Source organism: Chenopodium quinoa, unplaced genomic scaffold (assembly GCF_001683475.1).
Source record: "Chenopodium quinoa cultivar QQ74 unplaced genomic scaffold, ASM168347v1, whole genome shotgun sequence".
Classification (NCBI taxonomy): domain Eukaryota; kingdom Viridiplantae; phylum Streptophyta; class Magnoliopsida; order Caryophyllales; family Amaranthaceae; genus Chenopodium; species Chenopodium quinoa.
In genome coordinates, this window is record NW_018744290.1 from 1,373,116 (window position 1) to 1,393,553 (window position 20,438).

General features: G+C 33.0%; 2 protein-coding genes across 2 annotated transcripts; one reads left to right on the top strand and one right to left on the bottom strand.

The window, feature by feature from the left end:
• Positions 1 to 558: 558 nt before the first annotated feature.
• Positions 559 to 2,817, bottom strand: LOC110695162 (NAC domain-containing protein 104-like). The gene is made up of 3 exons (XM_021872379.1): positions 2,511 to 2,817; positions 1,561 to 1,841; positions 559 to 1,001 (listed from the first exon to the last, which is right to left on the bottom strand). Exons 1-3 carry the CDS (start codon positions 2,746 to 2,748, stop codon positions 825 to 827), a joined length of 696 nt encoding a protein of 231 aa, XP_021728071.1. The 5' UTR covers positions 2,749 to 2,817; the 3' UTR covers positions 559 to 824.
• Positions 2,818 to 11,572: 8,755 nt separating this feature from the next.
• LOC110695163 (histone deacetylase 14-like) lies at positions 11,573 to 20,247 on the top strand. Its single transcript, XM_021872381.1, has 9 exons — positions 11,573 to 11,689; positions 12,963 to 13,195; positions 14,200 to 14,274; positions 16,164 to 16,265; positions 16,866 to 16,937; positions 17,892 to 17,948; positions 18,277 to 18,528; positions 19,429 to 19,610; positions 19,733 to 20,247. Exons 1-9 carry the CDS (start codon positions 11,656 to 11,658, stop codon positions 19,788 to 19,790), a joined length of 1,065 nt encoding a protein of 354 aa, XP_021728073.1. The 5' UTR covers positions 11,573 to 11,655; the 3' UTR covers positions 19,791 to 20,247.
• The last annotated feature ends 191 nt before the right edge of the window (positions 20,248 to 20,438 follow it).

The following is a 20,438-nucleotide window of genomic DNA, read 5'->3' on the forward strand; positions in this document are numbered from 1 at the left end:
AAAAGCTATTCTATGCTACTACTACCTCCGTTAAATATTAGCAGGGGTGGTTCTGAGCATGTATAGGGTGGTCGATCACACATGACCCCCTAAGTGAAACAACTATAAAAGGGCCTTGGTTTTTTAATTTAGTAACATATTTTTCCTCAAAAAAAATATTTTTAGGGCCCAATTTAACAAAATTGTACCGGGCCACTTTCATTGTTAGAATTTGTAGCCCCGCCTCTGAATATTAGTTGCAACTTTGGAATATTTTATGTCTCTCAAATAATACCCCAAAGTTGCAACTAATATTTAACGGAGGTAATAGTTGATTTGTTTAAATTGAAGCTCATATAAATTTAACATCATCCTTCTTTAACTAATGCAATTATAGTTGATTTGCTGAAATCAATTTAAACTAACACTTCAGTTAATCTAACTTCTTTATACGTAAAGTAATACTATAATTTGATGGTTCAAAGCTTCATCTTAGGTTGTCATTAATTAGTACTCGTAATTGTTTTCTTGAAATTATTAGTTCAATCAATTACCAATATGGAGGATTAAAGACTCAGGTTCAATGTACAAGAAACTTCATTAATGAAAATAACACATACAAGATACAAAATTATAGCTAATGAACTCTATATAATTAGCTTTATAAATAAGAAAAATGAAACTTCACTTGAGCTAATATTTACAAGGGATAAAAAAACTGTTTATGTTAAATTATTTGCACTTTTATCTCTTTTTTTTTCTTTCCTATATTGCTATGTTTTTCCTTTTTTGTACAAGCTTGGCGGTGGTATATATATTACTCCGTACAGACTTCGTATATGTTTTTAATATGGGTAAGTTACTTCATCCTGATCATTCTCCTCCATAGCTAAAAACACAGCTTCGTCCGAAGAAGAAAGCTCCACCTCGTTGTTATATTTGTCTTCATTTAAGGTGTTCATCCATTGAGATTCATCACATACTTGTTGCACCCGACATAAAACCCACTTGTTCATCACATCCTAAGCAAATGAACCAAAATAATAGCTAGAGATTAAATAAAAATTAAGGGCAACATTATAACATAATGAAGCCCAAGAAATTGAAACTTTTTTACTTATTGCATGCTTAACCATCAAATTGCATGTGTGTCTACCCTTAAATCAATCTAGCTTAATTTTGCTTTGTACAATAAGGAAAGCTCAAGGATTTTGAGTTTTAATTTATAATATGACCCATATTAATTCAATAATGTAACAATGTAATAAGTACGTAACATGGTTTTATAATGCAACCACCACCAACCACAAATTATATATAAATATCAATACACTTCGTATGTTAATGAATTGCAACATGTTAAATGTTTCTTTATATAATGGTTGCACCATATCTGCAATCCACAAAACAACAGTAATACATTAATACACCTAAAAATTAAAAAACGGGAATTTTAAAGAATCAGAATATATGTGTTTAAAGTTAATTTCACGTTAATTATGTCACATAGAATATTCCACGTAGTTATTAAAATTGAAATGTCTGTCTCTAGCTATTAGTATAGTATGTAAGGGTACTTACAGCTGCTGGCTGTTTTGATTTTCTTCTTTTAAAGAGATTATTATTGCTACATGCATGATATTCTTGCATGAACCATCCATTTTTGACCCCTGATGATGCATACATTCCCTTGTCGTAGAACACCAACCATTTCTTCAACCCTACTAACTTGTTACAATTATTTCCAGCATAAATGGGTTGATCCATGCCCACTAATTCCTCCCAGTACCCGTTTTCGGATACCCGGTTCTCTGTCTTTCTGGTGTAGAAGTACCATTGTCCACAGCTCTCAAACGCCTCACCTTCATATAATCATTTATATACATGCAAAATTAGAAAAATTCTAAATCAATAATAACTCTTGGACATTTTATTTCTATGTTCAATTTAAAAAATATAAACTCATATTTACTAAAGTAGTATGTATATCATGATGATTTAGTAGGAAAGAAAAAAAAAATATCCTTCTCATTAAAATTTATAAATTAGTGAATTATAGAATTTTAAGGTGAATATTAAGTAGTACTACTAGTAATTTAATTTGGCTATTAGTTTATGCAAGTATGTGATCAAAATCACATTAAGGACGGTTAAACAAAGAAAAAAAAAGGAAAGGATGATATATCTGGAACTTTGGTACTGTTCCTCAGCTCTCTTAATAAATTAAAAAAAGTTTACCACTAAGGAAAAATTAACTTTACCAAATCATAGTAAACTAATCAACAAAAAAAATGACATTAAATTATGGAAATCATAATAGAGAGTAGATGCATCAATCAATCATATAATATTCCTTATACATACTTGTAGTAGATACATGTAATCATACGTACAATAAGAAAAAATTAGATCAAAATTATTGAAGTGATGAATATCATTTTAGATTAACTAAAATAAAGAGCAACTTAATTTAGAATAAATATAACAAATTAAGCAAGTGACTAATCAAAGATAAGTAAGTAATTACGTACCATGAAGTTGACGAGGATGATAGTGATGAAAGAAATCCTCTAACTCGGGAATAAGATGAGGATTATTACAATTGTTAGAAGGATAATTACGCGAAGACGACGAAAGCTTAAGCTTGGAGTACATGAAATGAAGTACAAGCTCTTCATCAGTAGGATCAAACCTAAACCCTGGAGGAAGCTGCTTCATATCTAACATATTCTCATTATTTTCTATCATATTTGGTAGGTTTTGAACCATATTGATCTTATGGATATTATAGTGTGATAACTTAATTAAGAAGAGGTAAATAAATGAATTAGGTTAGTTTAAGTTGTTTGACATACACATATACACTACAAAAAAATGACTATATATATAGAAACGGAATTCTAGCGCTGGAATTCAATCCGTTTCTAAATTAGAGACAGAATTAAAAAAATTTGTCTCTAAATTAATTTAGAAACGGAATTGAAAAAATCCGTTTCTAAATTACAGACGGAATTAAAAAATCCGTCTCTAAATTAGAAACAGATTGAAAATCCGTTCTTTAAATTAGAAACAGATTTTTTCCGTTGCTAAATTTAGAGACGGATTTTTTTTTTCCGTTGCTAAATTTAGAGACGGATTTTTTTTTTTCCGTTGTTAAATTAGAGACGATTTTTTTTTTCCGTTGCTGATATGAGCGACGGAATTTTAATTACGTCTCTAAATTATTTTCGAAACGAATTATGTAAAATATTACTTTAGAGACGAATTATGTTAACTAAAATCCATCTCTAAACTAAAGACGGATTTTCAAATCCGTCTCTAAACTAGAGACGGATTTTGAATTCCGTCTCTAATATTTCTTTCACTTATTATTAATTATGTGCGTAAAAGTAAATAAATAATATTTGGTATAGTTGGTAAGAGTTTCACTATGTAACTTTAAGGTCACGGATTCGACTCCTACCTATTGCGATTCTTGAGATTGGGGGATTCAAGGAGCCTTACATGCAAAGCCGAGTCGGGTTGACCCGAGTGAGGTCGAACTGAATAGCTAGCATTTTTAGACACAAAATAATTTTTTCCGTTGCTAAATTTAGAGACGGATTTTTTTTCCGTTGCTGATATGAGCGACGGATTTTATTTTTTCCGTTGCTAAATTTAGAGATGGATTTTTTTTTCCATTGCTAATACCAGCGACAAATAAAAATAATCCGTTGCTAAAATAAGCGACGGAAATAAAAATCCTTTGCTAAGTTCAGCAACGGAAAACAAATACAACGTCGCTAGTCTCATTTAGCGACAACAGCTTTGCCAACAAAGTAATTCCGTTTTGAAATCTGTCGCTACCTATATTTAGCGACAGAAAAAGTACAATCTACCAAAGAATTTAATCTGTTGTTAAATGTCTATTTTTTTTGTAGTGATATATAATATAATTAAGTGCATGTTGGATAATATATAATATATAGATGATGATTGTGGTTGAAGCTAAGAGATTAGATGGAATGGGAGTTGTTTCCTTTTAAATTTAGGACTTTTTTTTTGTTAGATAGGAAAGGACAAAGGTTGTTGATTGTAAGTTTAAAGAGAGAGATGTTTCTACATATAACTAGACAGTTTATTAAGGATGATTGATGTAATTGCTACTTTCTTATATATGCTTTTTTTAGGTCATATTCTATTCGGTGCGAAAGTTAAATATGAAAGAAAATTCACATCGGAAACATGGCTGTTGTTGTGGAGTTACAAGTCAGATTATACAAGGAGTACAGTGATTGATATATAGAAAGTTGTATGAAAGACAACTACCTATATGTTGGTCATGAAGTACAAGTAGTATTGGGATTCGAGCTAGCTAGGTTGCAGTACTCATCTTATGGGATTGACCGAATCTCATCTACATCAATTTTGTTTGTTGCTCAAAGATATGTAATACGGAGTATATATCACCACAAGAGATCTCAACTCCGATCCTATGATCTCCCATTAGAGTGATAATCCAATTCAAAATTATAAGATACAGGTCACTAGTTAATATATTTTTAGTCGGTCTTATAATAATACATCAATACCTTAACTTTATCCAAATTTGGTTCATTAAAATTTGAATCACGAACCCTCTTAATGATATCCCTCATCTAAGAAATTTAAGTTGTATGTATAGTCTCTTCATCTTATTTTGATTTATCTAATTAAATCTACTACACAGATTAGCTTATTTTGTTTCGTTTGAACTTGTGATGCCTAAACTCAAAATTATCTTGTCTGAACTTATTAATACAACATATTTATTCGAACTTAATTATATTTTTTTATAAGCTGGGACTTGGGAGTAAAAAATTAATATCATATGTAGCTCATGTACTCAACCAAACATCAATATAATTAGCCATATAGGTGTGTTAAGCTATACTATAAGATTCCCCGTTAGCCTTATAGCTAGCTAGCTTGCTAGCTAGTTTAATTTTATCAGCTTAATTTAAGTTTCTAAATTGCTTTAATGGGTCTATTATCATCTGCATCTTGAAGTAAATGGGTCTATTTATCATCTGAATCTGACAAAAATATCATAAGTTGTTAGGTTGAATCAAAGACAGAGTATAAGCTCCTCGTGTATTCTAATTGGGGACTCAGATTCTGACCTTAGCTTAAAGATTACAAGATGTACCAATATCAGCTCTACACCATGCAATTCAAGCTTGGCATCTGAATCATTATTGGCTTATATACCTTTTCGTTAACCTAAAAAGAAGTGAAATTTTTAGCATCTCCATAATATTCTTATTGGTTGACCTACATTAATAAAAAATTCTAACTAGATTATACCTAACATTATATGGAAATGACTAGCAAATTAAAATTATTTTTAAATAAATTATTGTACTCTTTGAGTTAGAATATACAACAATCAATCAACCTGTTCAATTAGTTAAAAGCATGGTGTAATGACAATTAATCATTTATTATCACCTTTAAAGTGATAAACACAGATACTGAATGAAGAAAATAATAATTAAATTATTAAACAAGCATTTCATGGACATTGAAATGAAATCGAGTTTCTTCCTTAAGTTATATATATATATATATATATATATATATAATATATATATATATATATATATATATATATAATATATATATATAATATATTTATAGAGTACATTATATACTTTGCTATACATAGATTCATAGTACTATAGTAGTAATACTAAACCCTAATGAAAATCACAAAAACTGTTTCTCTGAAAGTAATTAGTGCCCTATATGATTAAAGGCATATATTTACTCAAGATAATCAGGATTATATAAATTAACTAGAGTTACAAGATTATGTGCTCAAGAGTCACTTTGGATTAAGTTTGAAGATATAGTGACCTTTAAAACCCTTTTTGATGTTTCGGCTTGCTATTTGGCATAAGGATTAAGTGGATAAGTCAAAATAGTGTGCTTTCATACAAGTGTGCCAACACAAGCTAAGCAACTACCATTATCCAATTTACTGTGCCACTGCCACCTTCAAACTAAAAGTAAACCATTATTCTAGCTTGCTATTGATCTTATTTAAGACAAACATTTAAAAAATCGGATGTACAATGTACATCCGTTTTAAAGTTACCTTAAAATGATCAAAAGTTACCTTATAATGAATAAAAGTTACCCAGTATAAATAAGTTATCCTGGTATAAATAAAAGTAATTTAAGCTTTATGGAAAAAAGTTACCCTAAATTCAACAAAAGTTATATGTATACAGAAGTTTTTGTTTATTTAAAGCTCATTGCCCACTTGATCATACTTCTAACAACCTCATCTTAACCTCATTTTAAGTGTATTATATCATGTGAGGTCTACTTTTCTTAAATACCATTAGGGGTGTAAATGAGCTAATACGTTCGTAAACTACTCGCGAACAAGCTCGGTCAAAGCTTGATTATAACGCGTTTGTTAAGCTAACAAACAAGCTTGAACAAAAATCTTAAGCTCTTCAAATAAATGAACAAAGCTCGAACAACATCATGTTCGACTCGGTAATGTTCATGAACAACTCGTTTAAGTCCATTTATAAGTTTTTTTTAATTAATGTCCGATTAAAACTCGGACAATTTATATATTTTTTATTCATACATATTTGTAAAAAAGTACTAATTATTTCATCATGTAAAGGAATGAAAACTCTGTTGTGTTAAAATTTGAAAGAAAACATTTTTTTAAATAACAAATTAGGGCTCGTTTATTTAGTCAAGCCCGATTTAATCCTGTTCAAGCTAAACTTGAAATGCAAACGAGTACATTCGTGAACAAAGTTTGAACAAGCCAAATTCTTAACGAGCCCAGTTTGAACAAGATTTTTAAAAGCTCTTTCAAACTCAAGATAGTTTGAACACGAATAATTCTTATCAAGCTTAGCTCGAACAGGCTGAAACTCGGCTCGGCTCGTATAGTTTGCAGCCCTAAATACTATGATAAAGTGTGTGTTGCAAATATAAAGAAACAGAGAAAGTATATAATTATATTGTGGAGACTAGGTCAGATGACTAACATATATTTATTGCTAATGTACACGAAGTATAAGAACTTAACAATTTTAATTGTCCGTATAATGGATTCACATACGAAATGAAGTACACGTCTAGTCTCATATTACATTTTTTAAAAATCATAACATGATACAATGATTAAATACTAATTTAAAAATTACTAACTAAATTTGATATAATCTGATAAAATAGTCATTTTGATGGGTTTTCATATATGTTGATAAAACTGTTCTTTTTCCCAATTTCTTTTCTTACCAAGGGTCCAAGGTAGCTAAATTACCTCACATTATCTTGTTAGTAAAAAGTGCAACCAAACAACATTTTACAAGGTTAAAATTATTAATTTCTTCATGCCAAATGATCACATAAACATGACATCATATGATAAAATTGAAGTTGGTAGATCGAATTGTTTGTAAACTCATGACTTCTAATCTCAACAAGTGTAAAGTTGCATTATCATTAAAGTTTACTAGCCTATCTCAATTTTCCACTTCTACTTCAGGCAAGTTAATTATAACAAACATTTGAAAAAAATAAAAGTAAAAACAAGATTCCTCCGTTTTAGGCACTTTTTTCATCGAAATAGTATAAAACAATAAAAATTGAGTCTTACGTTAACGACTACATGTTACGTCAAAATTAGTAAATACATACTCTAGTCCTAAATTAACGGGTACATTTAACTAGTCAAAATAAATTTATAAACTTTGATCACATTTTAACCCTTAATTATATTGAAAATTTTATAATAGTCATCCTTAAAATATTATAAATCATGATATTATTAATTTGTTAAGATAATCCTCAAGAAAAAATTATTTAAAAATTTTCAAAGTAATAATTTATGTAGTACTCTTTACATTTTTTTAATGTATACCAATATTTATTAATGGTCAAAAACTTAAAATTATGCATCAAAGATCGAAAATATATAATCAAATATTATAGCTGTTATTCTGAAATAGAAAAAGCATTTGAACTAGTATTTTTTTTTTTTTTTTTTTTTGAATCAGCATTTGAACTAGTTGGTTTCTAATTCTTTTGTCAAATTTATGTACTTATTTAACATGAATTAAAAAGCAAAGAAAAACCAGGTTTTAGCAAATGAAAAGTTAGCACCCAAAAAAAATGGGGACAGTTGGAAGAAAATAAGGAAAAAAAAAACACATTACACATGTCATATATAAGTAGCAAGTTAAAGTTACAAAAGACAAAAATAGTAGTGAATTGATAGTCCACCATTCTACGTGTGCATTGAGGAATATTTTTGTAATCATGTAGCTCCCATGAATCACTAAGCTAAAAGAAACTAAAGATAGATGAGCAATCATGAGCTACACCATATCTCCTTGAAAAGGATGAGCTTACTTTCATGTAAGATTATATCCTAGTGTAGTAACTCATCATGATTCATGAACCTCTAAAATCAACTATTCAAAATTGATAGTCACATATATCGTGTAATTTTCACGCTAATGTTTAAAATAACCAGTCATATACTATCCTCGTTGAACGATATATAAATTAACTATAATTACCCTAGTACGTAATATCAATTGGCTTGTGACATTCCACGTAAACCCGTCTTAAAATAATTATGTTTTAACTATGTCAAGTAAAAATTAACGGGTGGTACATTATGAAAGGGAGGTAGAGAAAATCGTGAGTTTTGGGCATTCATTAGCCTACAATAAAAAAGTTACCGCATGGAGACTTGGATGTTTAGCGGCCCACACACAAGCTTTTGCCTCCCTTTGAGACTACTAATCTAGCATTGACTCCGAGAAAGAGGAACACAACATTGTAGAACAAATAGTGTAACAGTCTTGCACTAGAAGTGTTTGCTTTAAAGGTGTTAGGTTTTTACAGCAAATTCAATCAAGAAAACGCTTAAAAATTTGTGTGGGAACAAAACCTAAATTATATGATTACAAAACAATAATGTATTGCAATAATTCAAACACAACACAATGTGTTACAATCAAGTATTAATAAGTCTAAGAAATTACAGAAAATTTCTAGAGACAACACTAATATAAGTTTAATTACACTTGCCTTAACTCCAAGCCGATCAAAGCACACATGAACATGAGAATAACGATGTCCCTTGAGACTACGACCTTGATACACTGTCAAAGGCGTATGAATACTTTTCTAAAGGGATTAATTTCCCCCACACGGTGCTTGGTTTATTCCGGAAATTCCCTTTGAGATACAATTGACAGCCCTTTTCGTTCTTAGCACAAAGAATCGAAACAAAGATGAATAAATTCACAAAATTTGGAATGATTGCAAGAGTTTTCTCACAAAAGTTTGCAAGGATTTTGAGAGAAAATTGTAGAGAATACTTGTGGAGAGAAGAAGAGAAATTTTCAATGTTCCTTCGAATCTGAAATCAAGCCTTTTATTAAAGACTTAACCGTCAGAATTTCGCAAAAAACAAACTGGCACGGGCGCTCCACCAAGAGGCGTGGGCGCGCCTCAAAGTGGAGCGGGCGCGCCTCTTCTGAACTTGCGAAATTCACAAAGGAAGGCAGTGTGGTACGCGATATAGGCACGACCACAGGCGCGGGCACACCATCCATGACGCGCGGGCGCACCACCAGACGCGCAGCCGCGCCAACTTCACACTTCCAAATATCCAAATTCCAGTAAGGTCCGCGGTTTAGGCGCGACCTCTGCGCGGCCGCGCGTACCTAGCGCGGACGCGACTCATGGTTTGCGAGCACGCAACCAACAACACTCTAAATATTCCAACAAAAGGGATCATGATAGCAATCTTCTACAATCATATACCTCCTCCAAATTCGAAAAGTCGTTTCCATGACCAAAGAAAGCTAAGGGTTAACAAGGTGTTCAAATGAGAGAGTAAGGTTAAATAGCTTACATGTTATTTCATGAACATTTGGTAACATATGGGATTAAACAACAATTCAAATTCATTATTACTATGTATACTTAGAACACTTTTGCTATAATTAGATATATAATTAGGAATTCTCTTTATGAATTAAAACCACACAAACTACTAGTTTCAGTAATGTTTAAAAATATTTGGCTGCTAGAAGTATTCAAGATTTCAAGCCTTCTTTTTTTTTATATGTAGTTTTCAAAAACTTTCCTATGGAGGTACATTTGACTTATTGGATAATCATTTTGCTTGTTGGTTGTTAGCTCGTTCACTTAACACATATAAGCAGTTGTTATATAATTAGATATTTATATAAAGTTATCTTTGAGAGATAACAACCAAATTCTAGAATGAGAACCTGTGTTCATGTAAGCATTTTCATTTAGGCTAAAAAAAGTAAAAAACTGATTTTTAAACCAATTGAGAAACTATCTACCAACAATATTTTTTGAGTGTTGGATCACATAACACTACCGCATTCAACATTCTATTATAAACATTGGAAAAGATGTCCAATAGTCAAACAAGACCAATTTGTACATTTTTTAAAAAGAAAGTCAACTAAGGTCAAGGATCGAAAGGAAGTTGTAAACTTGTTACAGTCAAAGTGATAACAATAATGAGTTCCTAAATCCAATCACAAGTAATGTTACCAATCATTATGTCAAATTGCCCTTTTCTTAGTAGTGGACTTGTTGATGTATCTAGATTTCTTGTAGATAAAGCCCAAATTTCATAAAGAATTCCGGGCCTTAATTAGTTTAAAACTAGTTAAGGTCCAATAAAAAAGTATAGCATATAAATATTGTAAAATTTAAAAAAAAAAATAAAAAAAATTACTCCATACGTTGTATATTATGACAATAGCTCCTTGTAAGTTATGACACTCTATTGTCTTTCGCCACTTAGCCTATTTTATAAAAATTATGCATTGTATTTGTATGAGACAGACACTAGTCGACCTCCCAATTTTAAAAAAAACCATGTAATTGAGAATCAAAATTCAATGAGGAAATATGAGCAAAAATGAAAAAAAAATGTGAGAGTTTTATAGTCTTATAATGTTTGGTTGTAGCTTGTAGGAAAGGAGTACGAAAAAGTTTAGTCAAATTCGAATAAATTTTCTATGTATTACTTATATTTTGCATGTCTCGCTGCTTACAAAGTTGAAGATTTTAGGTTTGCAAAGTTTTCATTCATTCTATTTCTAAGTAATACGGAGTAGAGATATTATTTTTTTTCCTCAATGGAAATTTGTAATAATATTTATATCTTATTTTTCTTATTCCAAACCAAAGCAAATAATACACATACCCAATACATATGAGTTTTTCTACCATCTGAAAAAATGGGTCAAGTTGGGTCCTGTTTGACAATTAGCTTTTAATTGTTTTTTGTTGCTGCTTTGGCAAGTCGTTAGCATTTAGTTGTATGTATTAGCTTTTTAACTACCTGATTCTAATTAGTTGTTTGTGCAATAATGTTAGCTATTAGCTGTCTTAGATAACTTTTTGAGTCCAAAAAAACTCTTAACCTAACACATTATTGATCCTAAGATATCTTGAAAGCGGGAGGGAAGCTCTAACCACCTTAGGTATCCCTCACTCTCGGTCTTATTGACATTTGACTATAGTGGTCAATAACATCTCTAATAGTAATACTCGTACAATTAAACGAATTATCAAGGATTATCGTTCATAAGCGTTTTCCGTAGCCACTAACCCATGGAAGTTCTGCAACTCTTGGCTCCTCATCATGGTATTTTTTCTCTTCTCTCCTCGCAAATTTCCTTCATTTATCATTCTGAAGCTCACTTTTGTTGGTGATAAATAGTTGGGAAAAATCGAAATTTGGTGTTAAGTTTGCTATTTGATTATCTGTTGTTTGTTTGTAATTCGTCCAAATGAATTTTCTTTTTCTGGGTGTATTTTGTTTTAGGTTGAATTTGATTGTTTTGGATTTTTGATTTTGAATTTCTTGGTAGGAAATTAATAACGAGGGAGAAATTTCCCAACTTGAATAAGTTTAGGAGTTCTTTATTCCTGAGTTTCACATTTCATATATATGTTGTGGGTTAACATTTGTTGACAGAACCTTCTCCTGATTGGGATTAACTCGACTCGAATCTAGATTAGTCGGAGTCTAGTAAGCCGTAGAATGGAGGTGATGATGGTCTTTATCATATTTGAAGCAGTAACTGATGGGTTACTGCAAGTCAGAAACTCTGAACTCTCTTAACAACTGTAAGGCTTTTGATAAAGAGGGGAATGAGTTATTGGATGAATTTTATCTAGGCTTGGAAAATGGGATTGGTTTAATGGGGTTTATTATTGGACTGTCTCTGTTTCTCTTATGATTTTTTGAGGAGAGAAGCCTTGAGGTGAAATTTGCTGGTCTTGGGTATAGTCTTGTGGGTGGAAGAAATCTCGGCAAGAAAATAAGTTTTGGATGCGGACTTTTAGTATGTTTTATGTTCTAGGATCGATAACATCCTTTTTCTATTTCAAGCTCATAGTTTGATAACAAGGATTTATATAGTTGACGAATTGATGATTGCTGCAGGCAATCCAGTATTTGTTGAGAGAGGGTTCGTGTGAGCTATGAATTTTTTTGGGATCGTTTTTGATGAGTAGAGACTTGATAGTTGGTTCTTTGTTGATTGTTAGATAACTGGATAAGTATTTGATGACAAGGTTTCTCAATCACACTATGTTATTTGATATGGCTAAATTGCTGCATGCAAATTGATTATGTGCATAATTTTACGTTTTGTGCGCTGAGTATAGCATCCTTTCTGTCAGTTACAACATGTCTTGGCATTGCACAGTGGAATGGCTTTCTTGCCTGGGAAACTTCTAGTTCTAAATTACTCAACTAGATGTTGATATATATTTGTAGAAAATTGGAAAATGGTTTGTTTCATTACTTCAGGCGTGTTTGTGGTATTCCTTCTAATTCTAATAGTTAATGTTGCTCTGATATCCTGATAGGAGCTTTCTGTTTTGCTGATGGAAGTTCACATATGCTGTAGGAAATATACTGCCTTTATTTGAACGTTCTTTGTGTACATGGAGGAAACCACTCAAGCTAAGGCTCTTCATTGGCCATGCAAGGCATTCATATTTAAGTAACCTGAAATCAAGGAGGATAAACTCCATTTCTTGCTCGACTAATTCAGAGAAGGAGCCATCTAATACTTCAGATATACAACTACCAAATGCCAAAGTGATTTACAGTGTTGCTTCTGCCACCGGGCATAATCAGGTAATTTTATTTTATTTTTAAAATTTTATTGCTACTCTATCCTTAAGATAAGGCCTGCTAACACAAAAGTAATCAGTGGTTTCACTTCTATGACTGTTAATAACCAGCTGTATTGCCAGTTTTGTTTTATAATTATGTATTTCTGTAGCTCTTAAGGGAATCTCAGGAGTACCATTTTTAAATCTACTTGCCCACCCTGTGATGCTCATCTGTTGTAGAAGATAACCCAGGGGTAGGAAAGGCACTGCAGATTTTTTTTTTCCTGCCAGAAGTTTGTTAGAGGAAAAGTTGTGCAGCAAGTTGGGTAGTTAGCTGATATAATAGATAGGGAGAAAGCTCATTTTGTGGGATTTACGTTGATTGTAGTGACTATTGAGAGAAAGCTATTGAAAGGAAATTCACCTCTTGAATTGAGGTCAGCATGTAATTAGTGTGTTTACACTGATCAAATAATTCAATTTTATGAAGCTTTCTCCCTAAACTTCAGTGGCTTAGAAATCTATCCTGATTCTTAGCACCATCTTGCAAAGTCTAGTCTTTATAAAGGTGCTGAATTGCTGATATGATGAGATGAGAACTGTAGTTATTAAGTCATTCCCTTCAAACTATAATTCTTACGTGAATCCCATCAAACTGTAGTTCTTAAGGGAATCCCAGGAGTAAAGTTCCTGCAGGAGATCATTCTATTGTACTTCCTCTGTTCCGTTTTAATTTTATCTTGGGACTTTTTCCACTATTCATACACACTCCTTCAGTCCTTTGACCATCTTTGTGATTATACATTACAAAAAAAATATCAACGATGTTGTGAATTGGCAAGCATGAAATGCCCAATGTTGCAATTAAAAGAGAACGAAGGAAGTATATTCATTTGCCTTTTCTATATCAAACATTGTTTCCTGTTAGTTCATGCAATGAACCTCTACATGTTGCATCTTGAATCCTGAATTTTTTGGTTGATATTCTTGCACTGAGATTGAGGTTTTTGGTATAATTCTCAACAGGAGTCACATCCAGAGTCTAACCTCAGAGTTCCCGCAATTGTTGATACTCTTGAAAAGTTGGAGCTTACTCCAAAGGTAACTACTAATATGCCTTTGTTTTTCTTTTATGTTAGTATGTGCATTCATGACATAAACCTTAAGACTACAACCTGTTCGCCATTTCTTTTTTTCACAATGGTTCTATATTAGATTTCTCAGAGTTTATGTTACTTGTTTGGATTATTCACTTGCATCTCAATTATTGGAATTTGAGTAGTGTAGTAACATGCAATTAGAACGCTCAGAGGAAAGGGATATTGATAAACTGGTTGCATGAGGGGATTTAGACTATGAAATTAGCTGAAAAAATTTGAAGGCGTGACTTAGGTTAGGGCTTGAGGGTCCTTACAATGCTCCTTTATGAAACTAAAGTAGTAAAAAAAGAAAAAAGGATTTTCTATTTTTATGGTTGTATATACTATTTGGTGATTGTGAAACTAGAGTAGCCTGGTACAATCTTCATAGCTATTTGGTGATTATGAAACCCTCATAATTACTTTTATCATCTCCTTTGAATTTCTTTTCTTTATTTATGAAGAATATGTTGGCAAAATGGAGTTGTTTTGTCCTTTACTCAGTTCGTTACATGATTTCACAGAGGAACATTGTGAAGGATCTGACATATTCGTGTTTATTTATTTAGTTTTGAGTGCCTTGTAGAGTGTATGTTAATAGTACTACACCCCTTGGAATAACGATGTTTTAATCCCTTGGTCTTAGTTAGAAGTTCCATATTAAATGAACACACTAATTCAGAAGCAATAATAATATGTTGCCGTGTTGGAAAACTTTATGCCTGTAGAAGTTAAAAAATAATGTTATTCCTCAATAACATATGCTTTTATTAAAAGGTTGAGTGGGGAAGTCATTAGACTCATTACTCACCTTTAAATATATGGTTGTTTGATTATGTATTGAAACTTAATGAAGGACGTTATAGCCGACATTGTAAACACATTATAGATTTATGAATACTAGAATAGTATCCAGGATTGCTAGTAGGGGCATATACTTCCTCCGTTTCTTATTAGTTGCATCACTTTTCTAAAAAGGAAGTTTTAAATTAGTTGCATCACTTTCCTTTTTAACTAATAAATTCTCTCTTTTTCTCTCCTACCACATGGGCCCTATTAATTTTTTCTCTCTACCTCTCTACTCCAAAAATTGCCTAGGTGTCACGGTCCGAGTGATTCAACACCAGATCGTGCGGCGCGCTCTCGTCTTTTGGCGACAAGGGCGCAAGCCTAAAGCAAGGAGGTTCGTGAGCACACAGCAACACGGACCTACGGTGTCTCAAGAGGGCACACGAGAACAACGAGCGCGGAGTCGGGGCTTGTGACGGCCGATACTTCGAAGCGGGCACAAGCGGAATCGACGAAAATGAGGACGTCTCTAGGGTCTCTTGGTTTGGTGGGGGATGCTTTAAAACAAGGCAAGCACAATATCTATAAAGGCTTAAACAACACACAAGTCTTAAAGCAATAACAACGGAGTAGAGAGCTTTGATCGAATAACCATTCGCTCCCTAAAGAGCTTTATATTGCATTAGTAGAGAATTACAAGTGAACGTTGAAATGACAGTAACACAATAATTCTCCCTAGGGTCTAGAAAAATAAAAAGAAAGACTAAAGAGACATTACATAAGGAAAATACAAGGAAAATAAAGAAGAATACATAACAAAGAGGTTGGATTCTAACACTAGGAGTCCGTGAAAACTAAAGTGATGCAACTAAAAAAACGGAGGAAGTATGTGAAATGGAACAATTGTGAATGATTTTATCTCTAAGTTGCTGAAAGTAGGAAAGTCTATACAAGCCAGATATGTCAATTCTTAAAAATGCAAAATTTCTTAATCTTTTGATTACTATTACTCTCCAAGTCTCCATATTCAACTGACTCTTACTTTCGACTGATGTATGGCAGTATCGCAACTCAGAAATAATTGAGCTCAAGCATTTTAATCCGGCTTCAGTGGAAGATATAAGTAGTGTTCATGAAAGAGCCTATGTATTAGGGCTTGAGAAGGTCAGTGTAATTAAACTCTTCCAATTCTGTATATATTAGGTTAGAAGCTTTATCTGCATTATGTTCGTAACATATGCATCGTATTTTTGAGGCAAACCTCAGGCCCCAAGCCCCCCCCCCCCACACACACATAAAAGAAAGTTTTTTGATAGGTCTTATGTTTCTGCATGTCCGAGTAAATGTTTTAGCAAGTCAGAATAACTCTCTGAGAAGACCTTTCTGGCTACTCCCTCATTTTGAATTTTCCATCTTCAAGTGTTCGCATATCAAAGAAGATGGCCATCCTCTTAATACTTTCATTACAATTTCTGAACACTCAGCTGCCTCACCTTATGTCAGGAATTTCATATGAGGCAGCTGACAGCCTCATGTTTAGTGTCTACCAGTCATGAAAAATGTTTTTGCAGGAAAAAAGATTTCTAGGAATGGTTTCTGTGTTCGTAAAACCATTGAGTTCCACTTACAATTACAAAATTACCTCTCTGTTTCCCCCTTTTTTTTTTTTTTTTTTTATTATTATTATTTTTTTTTAATATCACCTTGTTCTTTCGCTCATATAGGTGAGTTTGATATGCTAGTTCAATTAACTTTGTTTTGTAGGTGATGGAAAAGGCTTCAGAACAAGGCATTCTTTTAATTGAGGGGTCTGGACCAACATATGCCACGGCCTCTGTAAGACTACTGAGCTTATCTCTTTTTTGTCCGATGTGTGTGTGTGTGTGTTTAGCTAGATTTTCCATCCTTGGTATTCAGTCATTTCTCACACTAAGTTTGATTAAGGTCAATCACAAAGAGAAAAGCTCACAAAGATGCTGAGAGAGAAAATTCTTAAATTTTCATTTATCATCAATAGTTGAGTGTGAACATGCTGTTACATTCCTATAAATAGGTGGCTGTTACCCAATATGATAACCGTAAAGAAACTTATTAAATGGGCCCTTAGATTATAAATGAATGGTCATGATTAATCCATTAAAAGAAAAAAGAATAGCTGGAACTCTGTGGCCTCAAGTTTAGCCTGGGATAAATTGCCCGGTGGTCAGGCATAACCTTGCTGACTTCATGCCCAAACTGCCAGGATTGGCCCAGGTAGTTAGGCAGAGCTATTTTTCTTCATTTTGAACTTGAAAACTCTATCTAACTTCTCCTTATGCTTCCAACACTATTGCTTAGCCCTCCAAACTAATCTAAATCTTTAATCAAAGCCACACCAAAATGAAACCATCTGAATAGTTATAGTTGGGCCAAATATCCACTGATCTTGCTGTCAAAGTCTAAATTCCTGATTAAGCCCACATGGAGTTGGTTACCCCTGCATCAAAGTTGGTCTTCAACACCAATGTTTGGATTGGTAACAAACTTTGTTGTATGAGCAAGATTATGAATATATGATATCATCAGAGGACTTATTATGATAGGCAGACTTTTTCTATCCGTCAATGGTTCTTAATGCATTTCTCAGGAAGTGACCTTTTAACTTCTCTTCGTGAATTATGTGCTTTGTCACTTTGGTTTTTACCCAGAATAATAGTAATAGCTAGTAGCCCTTTCTTTCTTAGCAGTACTAGTTTTTCCAAATATAGTAGAAGTGGTTTGCATATCGAACAACATTTTACTGTTTTGCAGACATTTCAGGACTCATTGCTTGCAGCTGGAGCAGGATTGGCTGTTGTTGATGCCGTGGTGAGATCTTAATCATTTTAATACTAGTGTGTGGGAGGATCTATGAGGCGTTAGGAAAAATCCTGGGAATTATGACCTCACGGACCAACTTTTAACTAACTGTTCTGTCTTCCCAGTGAGATAATTTTACTGTGGCCAAAAATATATATTTGACTCCAAGGAAGAGCATGTGAACACTTTTTTCTTGTGGCATGCCTAACAACTGAACATACTATGAGAATTTGATATACTTTTGGTCTTTTTTCCAACATTCCATGCTAGCTCTGAAGCTAGTAAATAGAAACTCTGTAAAATAGTTAACTGACTGAATATTATCAGGACATTTTAGGTGGCTGCATCTAAAAAGTCTCCAGAGCCTCCATCTGGATTTGCTTTGATAAGGCCTCCTGGTCACCATGCTGTTCCAACGGGGCCTATGGGCTTTTGTGTTTTCGGAAACATTGCTGTCGCTGCTCGCTATGCTCAGCGAATTCATGGATTAAAACGTGTTTTCATCATTGATTTTGATGTTCACCATGGCAATGGCACGCATGATGCATTTTATGAGGACCCAGATATATACTTCCTTTCAACTCATCAGGTGAACCTTTGTTCCTGCTTTGCTTTGCCTTATTAGTATAATAATAAAAAAAAAATAAAAAAAAAAGAATTCTTGATTATTTTCAGCTTTTTGCTTGTATACTTTTCGCACTTGCTTGCTGTGGACGAACTAATGCAAATTAATATGCTTCTTATCCATTATTATATATAATGGGAAACGGAATGGATTAATAAACCTAGTTTGATAGTTGAGAACCAACAGCAACATGTTTTATAGTATGCAGTTTTATTTATTGCTCAGGAACAGATGTGTATCCAGTAGAAACTCTGTGCACTTTAAGGTGGAAAGATGTAGGGATGGAAAAAAGTATGAAGACCAATATGTGACAGAAAATGTATATTGCTTGGTTGTAGGCTCTTTTATCCCCAAGTACAAAAATCTGTATTTAGGTACATGACCTTCAGTTTGAGATTCACAAATGTAGCTTGCTGGTTTCTTTTATGTAATACTGATCTTTTGGGCAGTTTTCCTTGTACATATATCTTAATGAGGTTGGCCTTTAGTACAGTAGCTGGGTTGTTTCCCGAAAGGTGCTTGTTCCATATATTATCATATTTCCACCTCTGTTCTCTTTTCCTTTTTCTCCCTTAATCTTTTAATCATTGTTGTATCTATGACACTAAAAACCAGATTGGTTATGCAGGGTGACAACTGATTATGTATTTGTTTCTAAGCTATCATGTTTGGCTGATTGGAATGCTCATATTCCTTATTTGAATAAAGCCGTGGCTTAGACAATTTTAAATGATGACAGTTTTTTCACAGAACTTGCATTTGATCATGACTGATAGTTTTCTCAGTTAAATGTTTTAACGAGGCTGGGCTGGTCCTCCATAGTAGATTAGTTTTGTTTACTCAAAATTTTAACTATCAACACAGGATGGGAGCTACCCAGGTACGGGAAAAATTCATGAGGTAGGCAGTGGCCAAGGGGAAGGAACTTCTTTGAATTTGCCATTGCCGGGAGGATCTGGAGATGTTGCTATGAGAACTATCTTTGACGAAGTTATTGTGCCATGTGCTCAAAGATTCAAGCCAGACATAATCCTTGTATCTGCTGGGTAAGCATACTAATCACCTGTACTGCATTATTATTCAGAGTCTAGGTGCTAATTCTGCCAAGCACAACTATTGTAGTGTGTATCATAATTTCGCTTCTACCGCATTTTTTATTTGTGTGCAGCTACGATGGACATGTCTTGGATCATTTAGCTAGCCTTCAGCTCACAACAGGAACTTAATACATGCTTTCTGCCAGTATAAAACAGCTAGCCAAAGAATTATGTGGAGGGCGCTGCGTGTTCTTCTTGGAAGGGGGATACAATCTCCAATCTCTCTCTTATTCAGTTGCAGATACATTCCGTGCTTTCCTTGGTGAGCCTAGCCGTGCATCAGAATTTGATAATCCGGCTTTTCTGTATGAAGAACCATCAAACAGAATCAAACAAGCAATTCAAAAGGTGAAGGCTATACATTCTTTGTAGACTTGGTAGCGATCAAGTTATAAAGCAAATACTTATTGTAACAGAGCCTTTGTATATTTGTAAATTATTAAGTACATGGTAATATGGTATTACTTTGTTGTACTTTACTAAATCAAATTAACAGAAAATATATATGAAGTATGACATATGTATATACGTATAATTTCTTGATCTTCATATAAAGGATTTAAGGGATGCAATGTATATTCTAAAAGTTGTCCTCATAGCTACTTGGCCAAATGTGGTGTGGCATAAATCCTTGTTCATACTTTCCAATCGAAACTTTTAAATTAATTGACACATGCAACACATACTAGCCCTTAAGGCTACAATATAAGAATTCAATACATTTTGTAAAATGGTATTTCACTATTTCGTATTAATTTAAGAATACATGATAAAATC